Below are 23,322 nucleotides of genomic sequence, written 5' to 3'. Positions count from 1 at the left end.
TAGAAATGAGCGTTCGGTATCTTTAAATACTGGCCTACTCTATTGAAATCCAGCTAAAGTAATGATAAAAATCCTTAAATAATCATTTCCTGGCAATAACACCACGCTTACGTGTCCTCAAAACTACCTGCACTCATGAAATCTATGGCCTCTGAAATCCTACTGCAGCTTACATTGGCCAACGCAAGTAAGCAACAACTACGATGAAAATAACTCAGAGACCCTTAAAAATAAACACCAAAGGTTTTCAAGGGACAAATTCCAACCTTTTTGAAATCATTTTCCTCTTCTGTTTGAAACTACAGGCACATTTGCAAAATGTCTAACAGACGAGCAGCCTGACAGACGCCGAATATAATACTTAAAGTGGACTTAGACATTGGCTTAAAGGGCAACTTCTCACGATCACAATCAATGAGACTTCTGCTGCATTTCTGTTGAGAAGATAAACATTGGTGCTGCTTATTCCCTGTATACGTTAACAAAGCTCGAGCACTGAAAATAGATGGCAAAAACACGATTCTGATACATTTTCATGAAGAACCAGCTGTTCACTCAATGACAGAGCAGAACACGCACTCTTCCCTTGCAGCTTCTCTATCACATTCCTACCATTCAGGTCCACAGCATGGAAGCTGAGGAGCAACCATCCAAACACAGGAGTTAATTTTCCAGGATCTCAGATCATGAGATAAGAAGGTCCCTAATTATATCCACTTTCTATGAACAATACCTACAAGATTCAGATTCTCTCCTTTTTTTTGTCTCCTACATCCTTTTGTACCTTCAGTAATGCAATTCCTTCTGGTTTTTTCTTCTTTTCTTTATTTTTGCTTTGGCAAATGCAATCTTGCCACCTCTTAAATTCATTTGAAAGCTGGTATTTCAACATTATTTCCCTCATTAATCACTTTGATTAGGGTTCTTTGCGTTCTTCCTTATGAGCTATGTCAAGAACAACCTACCTCAATGCCAAGGCTGCACACAGCCCTTTCGAGCTCCACCTCTTGAATCTGTACCTCAGCTCTACACAGACAGCCTGCAGTCTGAAAGCAAGGAAGAAAATAGGAGTGTTTGTCTTGCACTTGAGGCAGGAAACAAGTCATCTGCGATAACCCTTCTGGTGACAGCGCTACCTTCCTTTAAATACATCCTCCAAGCCTGATACCTTTGAATCATCATTCAGTGATGCTGAGATCGTCGGGGTGCTCGAACTTCTGCACGTTCTCTTGCTCACAGCTTTCTCACAGCTCCCTCATGCTTTCCCAGTACCTTTCTTACATTTACATGCCGTCTTATCTTCCCATTTAAATTAATAAATTGCGCAGGAGCAATATTTGCTTATGCATCTGTACCATACGCAGTATAATGCTGCCCTGGCCTCTAGGCACGATTACAATATAAATAACAAAAATGAACTGTTCACCTGAGATAAAGTCTCCTGACAATGCTATTGACAAAGCAGCACCCTTCAAATGGTGACGGGCAGCCCAACGCCAGGCTGTGCCACCAGTAACTCCAGTACTGGCACCACAACAAAACCGATATGTTTCCCACCTAAAGGAAAGGCTCTTTGTTTTATCATTACTTAAGGCTGCATCCAACATGAACCTCCAGTGCAACGCTTCCTACAATGGGATAAAGCAGCCGAACCATTTGACTGGCTGACAGCGATGCAGACGTGTGATTACAGCTCAGAAAATGGTCTGACACACGTGGCTTACAGGAGGCACACGAACACAGCCGGGAAACACAAGAAGTGAAAAGGGAGACCTGGCCCAAGCAGCACTATGAAAAGAAGAGGAATCACTTCAACTTGTTTTACTTCTGCATCCACTTAGCTGGTTAATCGGTATTCTGCAAATAATAAGACATAGGAAAGAAAAGCGTTTTCCCACCAAAGTGATGCAACTGAAGACCAGCCTCCATATGGAAAAGGTCGGGAAAAAAAAACCTGCTATATGAATAAAACTCGTTTCAAAAGCACTCGGGGCTGATAGCAGCTGTACCCACATCACAGCTTTCCTTATGCAGGACACCAGCCACGCTCACCAGGCAGGCGTAGCCACAATGGGAAGAAAAAAAGAGTACTGATCAGTTCTAATTTTCCACGCAGCTCATCTCGTTTCTGGCCCTGACACAACGCTCGGCCTCACGTTCACATGAGCACGTATTTTTATAGGAGAATTTCATTTCCTCCTAAAGCAAACCGACAACATCCCCAGAACCCAAACGAGCCTCTTTCGCACCCACTTTTTTTGCTCAGCCTCAAGCCGGCAGTGCAGGGTCTGTCAGCTCTCACAGGTCACATTGCTCTTTGCAAAGATAACCTTTCTTAGGTATTCCCATTGCCCTTCCTAAAACTTTCTCGATCAAACCAAACGCTCCCAAGTTTCTCGCCTAAGGTTTGGCTTCTCTCGGTGGAAACCAACCCCGAAGCTCGCAGCACTAAGGATTCTGTGAACGTTCGGTAACTCCTTTCAGCTGCAGCAGAGGACGAGCCGGCCCTGGGTGCGCGTTGGCCGCCCAGCAGAGCGGCGGTGGGGCGCGGGCAGCTCCCGCAGCGCGGGGCGGGTGAGGAGCGACGAGCCTCGGGTTAAATGAGCGCAGCTGACGTCAGAGCGAGAGCGGCCCTTTAACACAAAGGGAAACCAACTCGCAGTCCCCACGACTCCACCAAAAACTCTCCGCACGGACTTCCTATTTGGCTCTCAACCGCATCTCTTCGCTAAATAAATAAATAAATCGATCCCTCAAAACAACAACAACAACAAAAGAAAAGCAACAAAACAAATGAACAACAACAAAAAGGCGCTCGGCCGGCTTTGTCCTGCTGCTGCCGCCGCCGCCAGCTCAAGCTCCGTCCCCTCACAAACAACCGCAGCCGAACGCAGCCAGTCCCCAAGCGGCTCCCTGAGGGGGGCGGGCGCCGTGCCGTGCCCCGACACCTCACGTAGCAGCGGCACGGAACGCTGCCTCCATCCCCCCACCCCACAACCTCATCCCCGCACCAAGTCGCGCTCCCGGAGCCCGCTGGGGCCGACGGGCACCCGCACCCCGTCCTCCGCCCTCCCCCCACGCAGGGGAAGGGCGCTCTGTCACGGGGAGGAGGAGGCGGCCCCCGCCCCCGCTCTCCCCCCAGCCCGGGGCCGCCGCTTGACAGCTCCCCGAGCGCCGTCAGCCTCTCGGCCGAGAGAACTCTACCTCAACTTTGCGTGTTCGGGAGGAGGAGGGGGGGGGTGCGTGGGGGGTGGGGGGGGAAGTGTGAGTGTGAAGGGAAGAACCGTCTTTTCTTCCTCAAAGAGAGGAAGGGGGTGGGATAGGGAAAGAGAGGAGCGAGCGCAGGGAGCGATATTCCATATTCCAGGCAGAGTCCTGGAGCAGAGAGCCGAGGAACGGGGAGAGCGACGAGCAGGCGGAGGGAATGGCAGCCGGGATCCAGGAGAGCCGAACAGGGACGGTGCGAAGATAGAGGAGGAAGAAGGGAAGGGGAAGAGAGTAACTCCGAAGAAAGAGGCGAAAGGAAAAGGGACGGGAGGAGAAAAGTGTGCAGGGAAAAAAAAACAGGCGGAGGGAGACAAAGGTGAAAAAGGAGGAGGAGAAGAAAGTGCAAAGGGGAGAGGAGGAGAAGAAAGAAAGAAAGAAGAGCCCCTCTCAAAATGGCATTAAGCAGCGGGCACGGAGGGGGGGCGGCGGGGCTCCGTGACAGCTCTGCCCGCGCCCGGCCCCTCGGCGCCTCGCACACACCAGCGCCCAACTTACTTCTTTCTGGCTCTCTGGAAAGGGGAAGCGCCATCTTTGCGAGGCCGGCCCCTAGGTCTTTTGTCTGTGGCTGCTGCCGCTGCTGCTGGGGGGGGAGCTGCAGGCTCGGGGGGTTGCTGCTGCTGAGGCGGCTCCGCCACCGCCACCACCAGGCTCTTGTCCTCCGTTGACATCCTAGTCAGCAGGACGAGAGAGACACATGGATGATGGTGATGAAGATGAGGATGGTGATGGGGATCCCGATGCTCCTCCTGCTCCCGCGGCTCCTCTCCTCCTCACCTCCGCCTCCTCCACCTCCGCCTCGCATCGCTGGCCTCAGCCGCCGCCGACCAGCGCAGGTAGCAGGGGGAGCAGCATGGGGAGAGCGGGAGGAGGAGGGGAGGGAGGAACCGGGGGAGGGGGGGGGGGGGGGGGGGGAAGGGGGGGGGGTGCGAAGAGAAGAGCGCGGAGGCACGAAGGGTCTCGCACACAATAACAGCCCGTCCTCGGCTCGGCGGGGTCCGGGGGGAGAAGCGGCGGGCGAGGCGCGGTCTGCGGGCTTCCCCCTCTCAGAGGCCTCGGGAGCTGCTGGCGGCTCCGGTGCTGCCCGGCTGTGGCGGCCGCCGCTTCATTGTACGCTGCCCCCGCGCCCTCCCCCCGCGCTGAGCCCCCGGGGGCGGAGGAGGAGCAGGCGGCGGCGGCGGCGGAGGAGGCGGCGGGGGCCGAGGCCGAGCGGAGGAAGTTTTGACAGCTCCAGCTGTTGTGTGTGTCGAGGGCTGAGTCCGGCCGGGCTGCGCGTCCCCTTCCCAGCCGGGCCGGGAGCAGGAAGTTTAACTTTGGGGAAAGAAGGAGGAGGAGGAAGGGTGAAAAAAGGGGGAGGAGGAAGGAGGAGGAGAACGCTCCCCCCCCACCCCCACCCCCGTCCTTTTTCTCTCCCCTCCCCGCGGGCTCGCGGGGTGGAGAAGGGATCCCGGCTCTGCCCTGGTGCGTAACCCCCCGCCTTCCCTTCCCTTCCCCCTGCCAGTGCGACGCAGACATTGCGCCCGCCCGCCGCCCTCCCCCTGCCGCGGCCCCACACTGCGCCTGCCCGCCCCGCCCGTCCCAGGCGCAGACACCCACCGCCGCGCCACGCTCAGCCGCGGGCTGCGGGGAAAGCGCGGAGCGGGGCCGGGACGGAACGGGACGAGACGGGCGCCCGGCGCGCCGCGCTCGTTCCCCAGCATCAACCTCTTTTTTTTCTTGTTCTATGTATTTTCTTTTCCCCGGGGGTTGAGAGCGGGGAGCCTCCACTCCGCGCACGCCGCCCGGCCCCGAGCCGCGGGGACACGGCCGGCCCCGGCACCCCCTTCCATCCCCGGCACCCCCTTCCATCCCCGGCACCCCCTTCCATCCCCGGCACCCCCTTCCATCCCCGGCACCCCCTTCCATCCCCGGCACCCCCTTCCATCCCCGGCACCCCCTTCCATCCCCGGCACCCCCATCCGTCCCCCTCCCCGTGTCGTCGCTCGGAGGAGCCGCGGCCGCCCCCGGGGAGGGGAGGAGGGAGCAGAGTTCAGCGCTGCGCGCGGGGGAGACAAAGTCTGGGGAGCTGTGGCCGCTTTCCAGCAACTCCGGCTGGAACAGCTGCGGCCGCTCGGGGCGGCGGGCGGGCTCCCCGGGCAGGGGCCTCGCTGGCTGCCTGCCCGACCGGCCGCGCCGCGCCTCGGGGCGGGGTTAAGCCTCATTACACGGGATTTAACGTGGCCCGGAGGCCGGGAGGGACTCCGGCTCCGAAGGGGAGCGGGGTGGGAGAGGCGGAGGCGCGGCCGAAGCGAAGTCCGGCCCCGGGCTTCCCCCCCCGGGCACCGCCCTGAGGGCAGCCCTCGAGGCGCCCGGCCCGTTTAACCCCCCTCCCCCCGCCCTCCTTCCGCCCGCCGCTAACGCGGGGCCCCCGGCCGGCCCTCCCTGCTCCGGCCCTCCCTGCTCCGGCCCTCCCTGCTCCGGCCCTCCCTGCTCCGGCCCTCCCTGCTCCGGCCCTCCCTGCTCCGGCCCTCCCTCCTTCGGCCGCTTTGGCCCACGCGTGCGAAGAGAGGAAGGCAGAACGCGGCCGGGTCGTCAGGTGGGGCTTTGTGGGCAAGAGAGCTGAGCTCCGCACGGTAACAACTTCGCCGGACTCCAGAGATGGAGGATAAGGATAAGGGCAGGGCTCTGGGGAACGCACGTAAAGCTGAGAGAGCCCTTCGTTGGGTTTTTCAACCCTCTGTCGTGTCGGGTTTGCTCTCTGTGTGAATGCCGGTTGATAGCACAGCTTAAAGAAGCTCACAGGTAGAGCAGCAAAGGTGGAGATGACTTTAAGGCATGCTTTTTTTTGACCTAAAACCAAACGCACAGCAATCCGGCCCTTACTCTGTGCTTCCTCACCTGAATTCTCACTTGTCAGCTTCAGGAATACCACATGAACAATGACGTGCTGTGGCAAACACGGCTTTTGCTGGCCTGTTTTCCTGAGAACTGTTTCATAACAAAAAGACTTGGTTGGTTCATTCCCTGGGTAATTAAATGAGATCTTTGTGATTCCGTCATGTATGTATGTGTGGAGATGGAGGTGCTATCTCGGTCTATGTACATATGAAGCCATCCCATTTCTCAGCTGGGCTGTTGCTGCGACTTCCTCAGCTCTATTGCCGAAAATGGGTTAATAGACATTGAACTGAAAAATAACACACCCTGAGCCCGGCCTTTGTATGACAAAGTCTTTAAGTTACCACAGAGGCTTCAGATATGGCAGCTGAGATGGTTATGGCCTAATGCACGAGAAAGCGCCTCTGAGTTTTGTTAATTGGGGTAAGTTAGCCTAAGATAGCCGAGAACATCTAATTCTATACCAGTCCAGGCTTGGCTGGTTGGGAGCAGGAAGGGAAGGGCCGCAGCCTCTGCACAGCAGGAGCATGGATGTGGCATTTGCAGGAGTCACCGGGTTGCCATCTGCTCTGGTTAACAAAAAAAATGGCCATCCCCTGAAGTGGTGACGGTGTCTGTGCGGATCTGCTGCACATGCGCGGCCGGCTCCAGTGAGTCCAGGATGTGTCAGAGCTGCTATGCATGTGCAAATTGATTTGAGCTTGGACACGTGAGCGTGCTGTGGGCTCGGACCGGCTGCTAGGTGTGTGAGGGATAAGTGCAGTGCAGCCACCACATTGACTTGGTTCATCCGCTGCTGCCACACAAATGTTGTTTCGGGCCTTTAGATCGATGCGAGCGGCTGAGCTTCGGGCAGCTTTTTTGTTGTTGTTTTTTTTGTTTCCCAACAGCAGATGCATGTCTAACAGCGTTGACCTTTTTCTCCATTGTTTCTTCCATTAATTATGTTTCTACTTGCTGTCACAGAACCCAATCCTGGTGGAGGCGGGACCGAACCAGCTTTGGTGTAGCCTGGTCTGGGACCAGAGTCCCATAAGGGGCTGCTGTCCGTTAGTTACGCTGCCTTATCTCTTGGCGTGTCAGGACAAAGCTGGGCAGGTCTGGTCTGAGAGCTGCTACCACCATCGTTGTGGCAATCAAAGGTGTGAAGGACTGAAAGAGCAGGAGGGGGGTGGGATTGTAGCACTGTGTTTGTGGCATTATTTATGGCGGGGGAACGGGCTGGGAGCAGTGATGTCACCACATGTAAATCCACCATCGGAGCCCTTTGTTGATTAAGGACATTTGAATGGCTCTGTCAGGGAAAATGTGAAGTTTATGTCGTGCTACCAGCTCTAATAAATCATCTCTGCCTGGAAAACAGACATTTTTATAACAAAGGCATCACACTAAATGAACGCGTCCTCTGATTCATTGAATGCAAAGAGATCTTCCAGCTCACTGTAAACTAACTCAGAGGAAACTGACGTTTCTTTTCTCTTTATTCCTTCCTTAAACTTGTAAGGGCGGGTAGCTTCAAAACTTCCCGCTGCAATTTTACCTCCTTTTCCTCCTGAAATAAGCATTTCTGTCTTCTTGGTATTGACCCAGGTAGTTAAGGAGGGGGGTCTTGGTTTGGAAATCACTGAAGGAAAGTGACAACTGGTTTGTAAATATGCTTGTTATGGAAATACCAGTCACACTATTACACAGCTAAAGGAGCCTATGTAACAAATAGTGAGAAATAAGGTCATTCCTGATTCTATCTGGAAGGGGATCCGAACACCTTTATGACATTAATTCCAGACTCTGACATTTGAATGGCTGTTCAATTGTGCACTGTAGTCAACATCAGCTCACTGCAAAGTACTGCCTGGAAACCAGGGAGTCTGGTGACAGTGCAAAGGGCAGGGAAAGGTGCGGTGTGTAAAGCCACGTTAAGGTCTATGCTCCCCATCCCCTGCCTGCTTTGACATGATTAGTTTAGCATGTGTTAGAGGCAGCCTTGCCTGCGCAGTGATGTATGTGCTATCATCACACCTTTACACCTTAGTCTCGCCAAAGCCTGAAGCTTTTTCATCATATTAAGCTACTTTGACTGGGCTAACGTGACTGAGAAACACAGCTATTTCATCCATTAAGATGGAGCCAAAAATGCTAAGTGCTTAAGACGCAAGCCCCCAGGGCTTGTCTATATATCGAGTTATTACACGTGGAGACTTTTATCTTCATAAGAAAGTGTTCTTTTTGTGCGTGCCAAAGCGTGAGTTTTAAACTGGTGCTTACACTCCAACCCTCGTGCAGGGCTCACTCATTCTCCAACTTCTGGCTTTTTTCAGATTCACTTCTTCCAGGCAATTTAAATTGAGTCCAAGAAGGTGCTCATCTCAGATGGAGTCTGCATGCAAGGAATCGCACTTGCCTACGTTGCAGTGGTAGTAACTGAAAGCATAAATAACCTCACTGAAGACCACTGCATGCTGATGGAAGTTGGTTCTGTGCTTAAAGGTGTGCAGAAATCGGGTGAATTCTTCCTAAACTTGCAATTTCTATGATTTGTTCTTGTAACATAATGATGGACTGTGCTACGTTATGTGGTGTTTTGTTACTTGGAGTTTCTAAATCATCCACAAGTTACTTAGGAACTTCAGTCTGTTCCATCTTTGCTGTTTGTCTGGTTGGTGGCAATGCAAGCGTTGCTTACAACTTCATGAAACTAAAACTTTGTAACCGTTGATACTCTGGATTTGAGTCTTGACGTATCTGTGGTGGTGGGTGGTCGAGGGGGAAGCTTGTGGGAAATAAGACTTGTTGTATGAGTCTGGTTTTTTAATCCAGAAGTGCAGATTGCCAATGGTTTGAGTAAAATCCAATTAGCAGCTGAAAGCAGGACGTCCCTTGGGTTGAATGCTGGCAGCATCACAGGTACGTGCAGGCCAGGAAAAGTCCACAGCCAGTAGCAAGCATGCAGGGAAGCAGCTCACTGTGTGCACCTGTGAGGAAAGGCACAGAGCCATCGGTGTGAGGGCAGCGCTTTGCCATGCAGAAGATTAAACACATATCTGAGCAGTTTGCTGTTTGCAGGAGTGCTGCTTTACGCTCAGCTTACTGAGCAGAAATCAGAACCTGGCCATGAAACGGGGGGAATGATTTATTTTTGTGACTAGAGCTGTCTCTGTTCTGTTTTGTACAGGCTCGAGTGTCTGCAGCCGTGGTTCCTGACATGAGATCTGGAGTGCTGTGATGTTAGCAATTTGGATGCTGTTAGTTGGGCCAACCTTGTCCTGCATCAGCAGTGTTGTCAAGAAATAATCTCTGTCCCTTACTTTTAAAGGCACCATAATGTGGGGCAGACAGGTGCCTACCCCAGACTGCCCATTGAGGCTGTGGATGCCCCGGCCCTGGAGGTGTTCAAGGCCGGGTTGGATGGAGCCCTGGGGAACCTGATCTAGTAAACATGGAAGTTTGGTGGCCCTGCCAGGCAGGGGGTTGGAGCTTCATGATCCTTGAGGTCCCCTCCAACCCGGATCATTCTGTGATTGTACAATTGAAATGGGGAGGACGCTGGGAGCCCAATCCTGTTTGCAGCTGTTTGCTTTGAAAAAGCTACGTGCCTGAATAGAACCAGCAGAATTTGGCCTTTGATTTGAGTTAATTGCAACCAGTTTATGGGGACATCGTCACCTACATGAGGTCGAGCCAGAATTCACTTATTTACTTTCTTTAATATCTAGTGTTCTAAACTAGCTGCCTACATGCCAATATGGAAACAGCAGAATCTCCTCTGTCAGGACTGCACTGAGGTTCTAAATTACATGTATAATGAAGACTGTGTGTGCATTTTCTGTCTGACAACAAAGTTGTTATGTTTCAGCCTCTAGCAAAAATGTTCCCCAAGCCACAGCCCCTCCACAAAAACACACATTTTAATGAAAGTCCTGACACCGCCTTAATTACAGCGCAGCAAACATTACCACCATAATCCCATTTCCTCCTTAGGCAAGGAGATCATCTCCAGGGGCCTGGCTGCCTTTCTTTACTAGTGACCAGTCTTTCAGAAACTGCCTTTTCCCGAGTGCTTTGGGTTTGGTTTGCTTCTTTTTATTGTTATTTATTTAGCCTCTAATGCACTGCTGTGAGGGAGATAAGGGGGGGAAGTGCTGATGCTCATCTTCCTGTGCTCCTTGCAGCTCTGGGCAAGGAGAAGTGGATGGATGTCCCTCTGCACAGCCTGGTTTTCAGCATCTCCATATTCAGTCTCCCTTTTTGAAGCCAGAACTTCAGGGTCAGACCCTCATCAGTTTCATTCAGACTCTTTCCAGCAACTCCTAAGCTCACTGGTTGGTATATTCCAGTGCCCAGAAACAGCCCCACTGCTTTTCTGGTCTGCTGAACTTCCATCAAATCCTTGCTTTGGATCCAGTAATACAAGGGGTAGCTGCTCTGCCAGTGGCAGTCCTAATCCAAGTGGTTAAGGATAGCTGTTAGGGAAAAATAAGGGGCTTGTAGGCATGCTTGAGCAGCCTGCAGCATGCCCAGCAGTAATGCCTTCATTTAGAGCAGCCTTGCAGTGTCTCCAGGCTTTCGCAGCGTTTGAGTAGGTAAGTAAAATGTGATTAGTTTCTCAGTAATGTATTGATTCAGTGAGTAGATTTTGTATGTGGACTTGGTTATTGATTGGGCAAATTTTGCAAGGGTGTTTGAATCTTTCCTACCAGAAATATGGTGAGATAGACATGTGTATATATACATAAATATATACATAGTTAAACAAGGGGATACCTGCGGTTCTTTTTTTCTCCTGCCTGCCTTAAATTGAAGCAATAAATGAATATGATCAAAAGAGCTTGAATAATCAGTCTGTCCTTACACAATTGATCTGAGAGCCCTAATTAAAGCTACAGAGAAATTAAACGTAAGGCTTCTTGTTCTCTCTGCATCATTGTCAAATCCAATACAGTCTTGTATTATGGATCTCATACAGTTCTGATGCATAGGGTACAATTGTGAAGGTGGGATGCTTTACCTACAGATGTACCAAGGCCACATATCTGCTGGGAGGACGTTTCTGTTATTCTGTTCCGTCCTATTTAAGCTCTCACATGGCGTTAATCACCATGGTATCTTACAGCTCCATAAAAATATAGCGCACCATATGTGAAAAATCATTAATATCTTTAAGAATGAAGATGCGAGATAAAAATATCCATCAGAAATGTAACGCTGAAGATGTGCATCTATGGCCATACCCATACACACAGCCTGAGTGAAATAAGCAAATGCGTTGAGTACCAGAGATGGGGTCAGAGTCTTTCTTTAGGTGATAACACTGGATGCCGTCGCTCTACGTATAGAATTTGAATGGCGTATTCACTCCTTTCTTCCCTAACCCATGCTATAGTACACCATAGCAAAGGGAATACGTGCAGGCCACATCCCTGTGCCCTGTGCTGCACCACAGAGGAGTGTCTGCTTTGCAGTGCTCAAGGTCAGCAGCCGAAAGGAAAGAACTTGCTGATAAATTCAAAGGAAGCTTTTGCATTTATTGTCAAACGCTCGCGTAGTTAAAATCCAAACATGAAGCAAAACGAGGGGCTGTTCTTCAGTTGGGAAGGAATGCAGTGGAGCTGTTATCCCTTCAAATGGTAATCTCACACATTTTTGCATGTTTTTCATTTTCCGCTTAGTTTCATCCAGATCTGTTTCCTATTTATACTGTGAAGTGTCAACACATAAATAATTTTCTCCCTTGTATCCCTTTCTACTAAATATATATATTTTTTTTTCCTTGATGGAACAGCAAAAGTAATTATATTTATAAACGGAATGTCTGTTTTGCCTAAATACCACGTCTAATTCCCTTCTGTGAGAGGGATTTCTATAATTCCTCCAAAAATGTCTTGGCAAAGACCAACCCACCAGTTGGTAACACGGACCCGGCCTTCAGGGACAGAACTCAGGGTTCCCATTCCTTTGGCCGTCAGGCAGGAGGGCACCATAGAAAAGAATGCCCTGGTTTGTCTGAGAGAATGGTGCTGATGTTAAATATGTGCAGTTATTAAGCAGCCCAGCGCTGAGGGTTGCTTGCCACCTGTGGGTTTCGCTGTTCAGCGCAGGATTATTTTGGCAACTGAAGCATTCTTCATTGTGGATGGCTGTGGGAAGATATTAATCCCGCTCTTTGAGCAAGACGCGCTCACTGATCTAATAGATCTGTTCCACTTCTACTGTATGATATTGTGAAAGGAAATCAAACAAGTCCCAAGTAAAAGGATGGGTAATCTCACATCCTTCTTATCCGCTATGTTCCTTTTCAGACAAGCCGCAATGTCCCTTGCTTAGCAGGAGTAGAATGGAGGGGGGAGATCTGTTGCGAATTCTGCATTAAGGACAGTTCAGTTTTTCATCTCTGGGTGTTCCTTGAGGAAACCTGAATCAGAATCATTGCATGGGGATGGTGGATCCTGGCCATGAATAGTTCACAGCCTGCTCACTGATGGAACAGAGATGGGCCTCACGGAACCACGGCGATCCAAAGCTGCTCAGCAGCTCCTAAGCTGGTATCTTTGACATGCAGCAGTTCCAACGAGCTGGGTAGGTGCTTTGAACCAGCTAGCAGCATCGTCCCAGCAGTGTGAGCCCACGATCCATCAGGCTGGGTGTGCTGCTGGTGCTTTGCCCCAATGCTCCACGGCCCTGCTGCTGCCTCCAGCCATGTCTCTCTTTGCTGCTCTGAAACTGTGTGTGAATGAGCTGCAGCCTCAGAAGTGCAGAGAAACCAAGGTCCCTTTCCCACTTGACGGTACATTTAATCAGAGGCATCTCACAGGATTTGGACTGTAGTATTTCCTCCTCCCTGTGTGCTCTCGCTAAGTGTTCATGTTTATTCAAGATGTAACTTTATGAGCAGTTTTCCTTTATCTCCGTAATTCATATACGCGGTACAGATTCTGTCTGTCTCCTCAGCTTTTGCATTCAGCTGCTTTGACTGATCTAGCACTGCTGATTTACCAGCCTGTCTGAAAAGAAGGAAGATTGATGTTGGCTCAAGTAAAACACTGAGATGCCTATGGAGTTTTCTTGCCCTAGATTTTTGGATCGCTGTTTATTTAAAATGTAGGCAGAACTCTGACTTTAGATTTTCAGGAATGCTCGCCTTATGTCAGTGTTTCTCATTCTTTGAGTCAAGTCATTGTGGTTAGCCAATCTTGTTTTGTGTCTCTGTGGTAAGATTTTAAATCCAGAGGGCTAACCTCAATGCTCCCCCAAGAAAGGAGGCTGCGATGACGAGGCATTTCCTTCTTTGACCTCTGCCGTTGGGCTCTGCAGAAAGATGGAATCTGTCAAATTAGGCTGAGAGCCAAAGCACCTGCATGAGGATGAAAGGGTCAAACCCTGCTCCTCTAGCAATATATAAAGCAAAAATATGCTGCAATGTTTTTTCAAGCTAATTTATCTTTAAAGACTGCTTTTTACTAGGTGTGGACTATGAACTGTAAGATTCTGTTGTGCTTGTGAGCATCACATGGCTCCGTGGCACTTCAGAGCTAACTTGAGGCTGTTGGGATTCTGCATTTCTCTGCATATGAACCTATCTTGACGTTCCTGACTTGTTAATGATTTGAGGGGATAAATATGATATAAATAAATACGAGCGGTGTCTTGGGACTGGTGCTCTTCAACATCTTCACCAATGACAGACAGTGGCATCGAGTGCATCCCCAGCAGGTTTGCAGAGGACACCAAGCTGAGCAGTGCAGTCGATACATGGGAAGGAAGGGAAGCCATCCAGAGGGACCTGGGCAGGCTGGAGAAGCGGGTCCATGAGAACCTAATGATGTTCAATAAGGCCGAGCTCAGTGTGCTGCACTTGGGTCTGGGCAATCCCAGGTATTTATACAAACTGGGGGAAGAGCTCCTTGAGAGCAGCCCTGTGGAGAAGGACCTGGGGGTCCTGGTGGACTAAAAGCTGGATATGAGCCGGCAATGTGTGCTTGCAGCCCTGAAGGCCAACCGTGTTCTGGGCTGCATTAAGAAAGGGGTGGCTAGCAGGGAGAGGGAGGTGATTGTCCCCCCCCTACTCAGCTCTTGTGAGGCCCCATCTGCAGTACTGCATTCAGGCCTGGGGCCCCCAGCACAGGAAGGACGTGGAGCTCTTAGGGTGGGTCCAGAGGAGGCCACTAAGATGCTCAGGGGGCTGGAGCACCTCTCCTATGAGGAAAGGTTGAGGGAACTGGGCTTGTTTAGCTTAGAGAAGGCTCCAGGGAGACCTCATTGTGGCCTTTCCAGTACTTGAAGGGAGCATATAAACAGGGGGTAGAATGACAGTTTACAAGGGTTGATAGTGATAGGACAAAGAGGAATGGTTTTAAACTGAGACAGGGGAGGTTTAGGTTAGATGTGATGGGGAAGTTTTTCACCCAGAGGGTGGTGACACACTGGAACAGGTTTTGCCCAAGGAGGTTGTGGATGCCCCATCGCTGGAGGCATTCAAGGCCAGGCTGGATGTGGCTCTGGGCAGCGTGGTCTGGTGGTTGGTGACCCTGCACATAGCAGGGGGGGTTGAAAGTAGATGAGCATTGTGGTCCTTTTCAACCCAGGCCATTCTGTGATAAACCCTGCCTTCCTCTCCTATCCCAGTGCTGGTACTTGTTCAGAGTACAGCTACAGCTCCACACAAGCACACCAATTTTGTGGCTCAGTGGTGACAAGTGGGGTGAAAAGTGGGCTCCAAAGCTCCCTGCAGAGAGCCGGGTGAGCCAGCCCTGCAGTGACACGGACAGATGTGGACTCTCTGCACTCCCTCCTTATCAGCAATGTGATCACCCTTGATCAAAAGAACCAGATGGATCAGAGCCTGTTTAATGAGCGGACAATGGGAGGACTGTGGGGTACACGATGCCCTCTGACTGGAAAATGACCAACTCTCAAAGTCAAATCAAAATAAAAGCATCATTTGGAAGCTCACCTTAATAGTGAGGGAAGAGATGACCATGTTGTCACCAGTGCCACTTTGGCATTACTTAAGACTGACCTGAATTCTGGATCTGTCTGGTCTGTTGATCTATGATCATAACGATCCTTTAATTACTTGGCTTTATTACAGCTAATTTATTCTAGTGATGGGTTTACCTATATGTAGATTTCTAGGTTTCCATGTTATTCTTCACTGAGATAATTCTGAGGCATAAAGGACACAGCATAAACACCCACTTAGAAGTCACAAAGAAATGTTGACCTTTACGGGTACATGTTCAATAAAATATTCCTCAATCAGGCAGTAAATATTACAGCCATGAGAAATATCCTGCATTCCTCACACACAAACACAGCGGGGGACTGGGATCCCTCTCGACACCATTTCAGCTGTGCACTTATGACCCGTACTTCCATAATACCTCTTGGCTGTGATATTAGCGCTGGGCGTACCGTTGGGGTACACCTTCCTTTTCATGTCAGCTCTGATAGAAAGATGCAGTTAGCAGACAACGTCAGGTATTAATGCAGAAGTGACCTTTTAATGTCACGTGCAGGTATATGAAGAAAGAACTGCCACTGAAAACTTCTGATTAAAGATAAAAGTAGACAGCCTATAAAAACATTGAGATAAAAAGTAAAGCCGTGTGCCCCGAGTTTCCCCTGCTATCCCACCTCCTACTCTAAATTGATGTTGTCAGCGCTCATGATTTTATCTCCAATCTTGTGATGTTTGATGTTTCACTTACACTCCAGCTACTAGAGTTGTGTAATGAGGTTAGAAGCCCAGCTTTCCTTTTTCTTTAAATTAAAGTCAGTTTCCAGTCCTAATGGTTAGAGTATAAAGCTTGCAAATGTGACCCGGGTGCACCCTAACAGCTCAAAATCCAGGAAGCAAAGTAAAAGATCCCCACGTTTATTATTTTACAGACAGACTTATGATTTTGAGGGCCAAACTGTAGTTTGTGAACATTTGGAGATGGCGATAGAGCTCAAAAAAGAAAGAAGTATCTGAATAAAGGACCACAAGATGTTGTATTTTCCGGAGAAGCATAGTAGTCATTCTATCCAGAGAGAAAATTCTTCTATCAGACATATGTGTTTTCCTATTTACTTCGGTATGCAACATACCTGAGTTCAGCCCCAGGGGCTGGAGGGGGTTATATTTAATAATGCTTATTGCAGTGATGCAGCAAGAAACTAGAAACACCCAGCCTTGCCAGTCCTGAACAAAGGAGCACACCAACCAACCAAAGGGAAACGTGTAAATGCAACATCTAAAATGCTTGGGTTGGCTTAGGGAGCTCCAGAAGTACTAAGCACCGGTTTTATTGTACAGATCAGAAATAGTCAGCTGGTTTTGTTGTTATTGTTGTTTTAAACCATGCTCCCAGCAGCAACACAAAGACTTGAAGAAGGCTCAAGGCTTAAATGGAGCTCCAAGTTAATGGAGACTTGACAGTGCGTCACTGAAAATGGGAATTATATCTAGAACTGGGGAGGTATGCAAAGCACTGAGTGCAGCCAGAGTGCTATATGGGCACGTTGGCCAGAAGTTCTCTGTCTCCTCAGACTGGTGGTCCCAAAGGTTCCTCACAGCTTGCTCTGAATTGCTGTGTAATTCATTATGGGAGTGAAAAAGTTACAGCTAAGTGTTAGGCTTTGTGGTGAGTGTACTTGCCAATAAAAGCTGGAGGACTCTGAGACTCGGTGTCTACATTAGTGAGTAGAATACACGGGAATGTTGTTTCACCAATATAAACACATATGACAAACCACAATTTAGTAGTGTATTAAAATAAGTAGTATGTAATTCTGAACTCAAAAGAAGCTCACGTGAGCCTATACTGACTGTGACTATTTCGGTCTTGAATTCGGAAGGGAGCTGAAGAAACCATTGCTGAATCTCAGTCACTTTGGTGAGACCAAAGAGCGTGTACGTTGTGGGGTGAGTTAAGTTTGTTTTGCACCGTGACCCACCTTATTTATGGCTATAGAGTTAAATCTTTTATCAATATATTAAAGAACAATGGGAAATCTCTGTCTTGCAAGTACTTTTTTCAGCCTTTTAAAACTTAATCACGTAGAATGGAAATGTATCTTGAGGAGATGCAAGCTGTTGGAAGGGTGTGCGTCTTTCTCATGTTAGTTCCTGTGAAGAGGAAACTGAACTTTCTGTTCATGCTCTCTCTCTTTGTAATCTTTTTGTTGTTGTTTCCTTCTAGCTCTGTCATCTCTGATTGCTTTCAAGTATACCCAAATCATCAACCCCGAATTGAAACACCATGTTTCTTATTCTCATCTGTGCAGACTTCTGCTGCTCTGATATCAGTCAGATGTATTGCTTAGATCTTCAGTGTGTAAATTCAGGAAGATATCTCCACACTGTGTTCTTTCTTCCACTTCAGTCTATGGCAGGACTTCTACTGTAGGACAATGCAGTGCTAATAATGGGAAGCGTATAAACTCACTCACAGCTCTGGGTAGATAAAGCTGCTTTCAAGCCATCCGTTTGACTTTGAAATAATACCACGCGCAAATTAAAATGCTAGAATTGTCATTCTGTGAGTTTATCTCCTCTTCTGCCTCCTAAGCATTAGTTATTGTGGTCCTGACACTCTGTTCTGCCCTCTTCTTCTCTGTCCTCCTCCCCCCTCCCCACTGTCACTCCCAACGGCTGGGAAGCCTTCCCAGAACAGCAATCCAGTTCATCTCCCAATAAGGGCCATCAGCCAACACATTCTGGGCCTAAATTCATCTCATAAATATTGGTACGGTCTTAAATAAATGCAGTCCCTCAGCTAATGTACTAGATTTCAATGGAATTACATGGGGAATTAATTTTCCTCTGCCTGTATTCTGTAAAACAATAAAATAGGGAAATGCTTAGAGGCTATGGCTTGGATTTCCAAACTGAAAGGCTGGCTCTCCCATGTCACCAGTAACGTAGACTGCAGCAAGATACTCCTGATGGACTCATCCTTTGTATGCGATCGTATAACCTGTTAGGCCTCACTGAGGACACGAGCACCTCAAGTTGGCAGGTCTGTCAACAGTCAGAGCCGTGCAGTTATTTGTTGCACATAACGGCATCTGTTTCAGGATGTGTGTAATTTCTGCTACATGTGATGACACCCATTGGGCCGTGTTCATCTATTTAATAACGACACTTAGCATTTATGTAGCACTTCACAAAGGAACACGCCAAAGCAGTTGCAGGAATGAAGCTGGTGATGTCCGGCAGGGTATGTATCCTTGATCTGACATGCACTGAAGCCCGTAATATTTTGTTAATTCCTATGTGCCTTGTGACTTGTCCTGCTACCAAAATGAATATCAGGATATTCTAGCATCTCTGTTCCTCCACCTAGTAGAGTGCATGGGCACACAAGAATCCACCATGAACTTTTCAGCTAGAACTTCATTTATTGATCTGTCCATTTTATTCTTCTTTCATTTCCCATCCTTTTGGCCTGCATGTTGTATCTTGTTCTCTCTTCATCTGTTTCCCCATTGCCATGTTCCTCTGGTTCCCATTCATTGCCTTCAGAAGGATCCCTCCATATCATCCATAACTTCTCTCCCTCACTTCCTCTCCTCATGCTGAGATCTCAGGCAGCAGTGGCTGAAGCAACGGATTGCTGAAAGAGCAAACCATTTTCTGCACAAATCGTAAGGAAACACTGCAGGTCGTTCTTTTGTTTTCTCTCTTAATGGAGAAACAGAAAATGTATGGCCAGCTGATAGCAGTAAATCTGCAGCTGAACATCATTTGCTGCAAGAAGTATCATAAATATAAGGTACCTATGGGCGCCTTATGTTTATGATCTGAGCAAAGTCTTCCCTAACTGTTAGTATTCTCAGTTCTGTATTTACGTATTGATGACCCCTGTAGGAAAACACAGACAGTCCAGATCTGTGCAGTAATGAAATGACTGAATTTTCACTGTGAAACATATATACATATATATAGATATATATTTGATCTCTTCCAGAATGGGCAGCATACAAATTGCAGTCATTTGCATGCTGATTGCTATCTTGATACAACGGAATCTGTCCTAGAGCCCTTTGCTGGCTGCTCATGAATCAACCAGGCCTGTTATCACAGTGTTTGAACAGAAGTATTTCCATTTCACATTATTTTCTAGCTGCTTTCTGAAAATAGAAGAGAAGTGAGAAAACAATAGCTGGGACTCCTTATAAAATCTTACAAGATGAGTCCAGGGATATTCACCATTGGTCTTGATGGAGCTTTCACACATCCTTGAAAGGGATGCATTAAGCTGGAAAAGCTGGCTGGAAACCAGTCTTCCTATAATGTCTTCCATAATTTGCTTCAAGGGACACATTTACAGTCACTCAGCCATTTTTTATAGATCTTGTGCAAGACGAAGGGCTGGGTCACAATTGCAAGACTGTAATGAATAGATGTTTCTTGCATGCCACAACCAAAACAATTTTTCAAGCATCTCAGCACAGTGCAGTATTTCAGTATGGACTTTCCCAAGGATGTGCAATAGGATGATAGCTGCAACCCCTGCATTCACAATGGCTGCTTTTTTTTCCAGCTGCTCCTTCTTCGATGCTGGTCCATTCAGGTGCAGAAGGAAAACATCCAGCAACCACAGTTTTTACTCCTGGATTTTCTTGAAGGAGCTGAAGGTTCCAGCTATTTCCTTTTAACCGCGTTAACCACTGTGCAGGTTTGCACGGAAACAGATGACGGTGTAAAAGCTCCTCCAATTAACGGAACATCATTGAAACTTATCTATTAGGTATAGCCAGATCTCAGAATGACGTTCTGCTTGTCAAAGTAGCGCTAAGATCTGATTAACAAACACGAATTCAGCCAGAAACGTTTTCTCTGAAGGTAGCCCAATTAAGAACAGCTTCCTTCCGAGTTCCCCTCGTCTGTCTGTGCAAACTGGGCACGCTGGCACTGGGCTTTTTATTCTGGACATTTTCCACCTGGTCACAAACATTGGAAGTCCTGTCTTAGCAGGGTAAGCCAAGTAGCTGTTGCACAAAGGAACACTGAATGCATTTATGTATTGCAACAGAGACAGCCTTGAATCACCATATTGATATACAAAGGATCAGATAGTAAACTTTTTATTAGCAGCCAGGAATTTCTTTTGAAAACGATGCTTTTTCTTTGACATCCCTACATATGTGCTGAAGGATGCTGGTACAGTTTCTTCCTATTAAGACAGGATATAATGTGTGACTGTGTACCAGAAAAGTGTTACTTTTTTTTTTTTAACAGATTTATAATTTTTTAATGTCAGACCACCATCAAGCTTTCAAGCAATAGCTGCTGGCCAAAACTGCATTAAGAAAGTGCACGTTATGCTCCATTTCCCTCTGGGAAGGGAGGTAAACACAGGCAATCTGGACTGGGAGGGCCAGAACGGAGGTAAGGAGGCTCTTGCTGAGTTTCTGCTGGCGGTCCGTACTCCCATGTCTTCCCAAGATGGCAATACAAAAGGAGCAGTACAGAATAGCAAAGAAAGGATATTGTATTCTGCTGAATACCAGCTACTCTGGGGACTGGGCAGCGCTGTGTGGCCATTGCATCCTGAAAGGGGGAAGGAGACAGAGTCTACAAATGGGGGAACAATATTGATGTTGAATTAACACCGCTGGCAGATGTATGTGGTAGGCTGGGCTGGTGGATGCTGCTCATCAACCGCATGGAAAAGCAATGCACTGTAACAATCTCTGGCATTTTGAAATAGTTGTAAAGTCTGTGCAGCACAACCTGAAACTATTATTATCTGATTAGTCACAGCGCTGCTAATTGTAACAGTCACGTTATACCAAGGAAGCTAGTTTAAGGAACTGAGCTTGGGATAAAGACCACCTAATTTAGGTCCCCATTAGTCACTGCAATAGCTAAAATTAGGTGACTGACTCCGGCAGGACAAGCCAGGTCACTCTTTATACACTTACTCTTCATTTACAAGAGTGAATCAAAAAGCCGTACTGCTTTCCTGGATGGAGGCAGTGTTGGTGGGATTTAACTACTGCTAAATGCTACATTTGCATTCGCTTCTCTCCCTGAAGCTCCAGCCCTTGCCCCAGGGCTGTCCCGTGGGAGCTGATGTCCCGAGCTTTTGGAAGCTCTGCTTGTTGGTGCCAAACCCAGCCAAGCTCACTCTGCTAAGAAAAAAGCAGAGGCACCAGGCTGAGCAGAGCAGAGCCCACTGTACCCCTCTCCTGCTTCCTGAGTGTGTGTCCAGAAGGCTCTGAAAGAGATGGGAAGGGATTTTGCCTTCATCACAATGTCAGCATGTGTGAGAATCTTCTGAGTCTGTCCTTGCAGTGATCCATCAAGTGACTGGCAGGGTCTGGCCTAAGTCTGGGTTGCAGGAGCACAGTACCTGAAGGGAGGGTGCAAGGAGGACACAGTCAGGCTCCTGTCAGTGGTGCCCAGTGCCAGGACAAGGGCAGCAAGCACAAAGGAGAGGTTCCCCTGAGCACCAGATAACACCGGGCACCTTCCTGAAATACCAGTCAGTGCATGAATTGCTTCTGCCCACAGGCAGCATTGTGTGGTTTGGTGTCAGAAGGAAGCAGGGTCAGGTGTTTCCTTGTGTGCACTCAAGTAGTATTTGCTGCCCGAGATGCTGGCAGGGACATCTGAGGTCGCCCAGTTCAGCCTGCAGACAAACATGATGTCATCGCTGTCAGTGCATGAGCGAACCCCTGTTGTAAAAGCAGTTAGTTCTGCTCGCTTTCCTTTCTCTCTCCACTTGTTTTGCTCTCCCATCCTCCTCCAGTGGGGTTTAGTCCAACCTTCCTTTTTCATTTCTCAGCCTGCGTTTATTTGCCTGCTGCCTCTCATGCCTCGCTTTCATCTCCACAGCTTTCCTTCTGATGGGTGGAAGGGAAGATGGAGTCCACCAGATACAAGTTCAATATCGCCCTTTTTGTGCGTGTGAAATACTCAGCTCTTTGTGCTTGATTAGACAATTTGGAGATGCAGGCAAATGATAATCACAAAACATTTAACTGAAAATCTGAAGTAGCCATTAGGCAGAAAACCCTCCTTAGAACACGAACTTCTTCTTTTATTAAACAATTCATAATTTGGTCATGCGGCGCTCGAAGATGCTTACAGCTGAGTTTCAATGTGCGCTGATTTCGCTTAATGTCACTTTATATTTTATGGCTTGGAAGATCTGCAAAGCCTTTCACCAGGCAGAGAGAAGTGCCCTGGATCCTCCCGGCTGTAACAGGGAAGGCTGAGCTTCTGCAGGAGCGCTGCTGCTACCCACAGCATCCCTCACCAACAACCCGGCCTCTCTGTGCTCTTCATCTCCATCACGTCAGCCTTGAGACACGATGTGAAGCCAGTTTTGTAAAGGAGGTGGAGTGGAACAGCATGGGCTCGGGAGCGGGACGATGAGAGTAGCAAGATGTTGGCTCACTGTGTGCAGGTGACTGTGGCTAGGAGGAAGTGTAAACATTTGCTGGCTCGCCTGGCACAACAGAGCACTTCAAACAGCCTTCCCTCATGATACATTTGAGGCAATTTGAGTTGGAATTTCTATCCAAGAAACATTTTGAACTTGTTTTCTTTCTATCAAATTAACATACTGGTCCTTGGGATGGGCTCAGTGCCTGTTAGACTGCTTCTTCTTCCTGCCCTTCCTCAGCTCACACCCGCTGGCTATACAACACAAAAACTGGATGGGTGCAATCAGCATTACAGATACTATTAGGGTTAGGGTTAGGGTTAGGGTGCAATCAGCATTACAGATACTAATCCACAGCGGCACAAAACCAATCTGAATCCGCACATATGCACCAGCAGCACTACCTGTACTGATCCACAGGAACACGGAACCGATTCACAGATAGGTGCACATTGCTGAATTGTGAGCAGCCATTTGGAGGTCTCGACTCACAATCCACCCCCTGCAGCCAGCTCTGCAGGCCGACACTGTATGTGATTCCATCCATGTGTCTGTGCCCTGGGCACACCAACAGCCTCTGCAGACCCCCACTCACCCCAGCTCCCTGTGCTGGGTGCAATGTGGGCTCCCAGGGTGAAAGTACAGGATGTGTTCCTCACCTTGAGCGTTAGCAACTCCTGAGCAGGCACCTGCGCACCAGGGTAATGCATCTTCCTGCGTATTACTACTTCACTTCATCATACGCAAGCTCTTTTCTTCACCTCTGTTCCTCCAGATGGATGACTGTTTGGGGACGGAAGGC

The 23,322-nt window shown here is 48.7% G+C and overlaps 1 protein-coding gene and 2 long non-coding RNA genes across 12 annotated transcripts in view; 2 read left to right on the top strand and 1 right to left on the bottom strand.

The window, feature by feature from the left end:
• Window positions 1-6,170, bottom strand: part of KMT2C (lysine methyltransferase 2C) — a 176,912-nt gene extending 170,742 nt beyond the window's left edge. For 7 of the 9 annotated variants that reach the window (XM_072327396.1, XM_072327394.1, XM_072327395.1 and 4 more), the window contains exon 1: window positions 3,763-3,935. In XM_072327396.1, coding sequence (XP_072183497.1) covers window positions 3,763-3,935 — 173 coding nt within the window. Of the gene's footprint in view, window positions 1-3,762; window positions 3,937-4,041; window positions 4,150-6,141 lie in introns of those variants that run through there. The other 2 variants (XM_072327392.1, XM_072327391.1) reach the window with 2 other exon arrangements.
• LOC140247656 (uncharacterized) overlaps window positions 3,994-23,322 on the top strand; it is a 35,384-nt gene continuing 16,055 nt past the window's right edge. For both annotated transcript variants that reach the window (XR_011902739.1, XR_011902738.1), the window contains exon 1: window positions 3,994-4,100. This is a non-coding gene — a long non-coding RNA (uncharacterized lncRNA). The remainder of the gene's footprint in view (window positions 4,101-23,322) is intronic.
• Window positions 7,108-10,759, top strand: LOC140247657 (uncharacterized). The gene is made up of 3 exons (XR_011902740.1): window positions 7,108-7,283; window positions 8,460-8,628; window positions 9,314-10,759. It is a non-coding gene; the product is annotated as an uncharacterized lncRNA (long non-coding RNA).

The sequence above is a fragment of the Excalfactoria chinensis genome, chromosome 2 (genome assembly GCF_039878825.1).
Source record: "Excalfactoria chinensis isolate bCotChi1 chromosome 2, bCotChi1.hap2, whole genome shotgun sequence".
Taxonomy (NCBI): Eukaryota; Metazoa; Chordata; class Aves; order Galliformes; family Phasianidae; genus Excalfactoria; species Excalfactoria chinensis.
The sequence above is the reverse complement of the archived record's forward strand: the minus strand, read 5'-3'. Positions and strand labels throughout refer to the sequence as shown.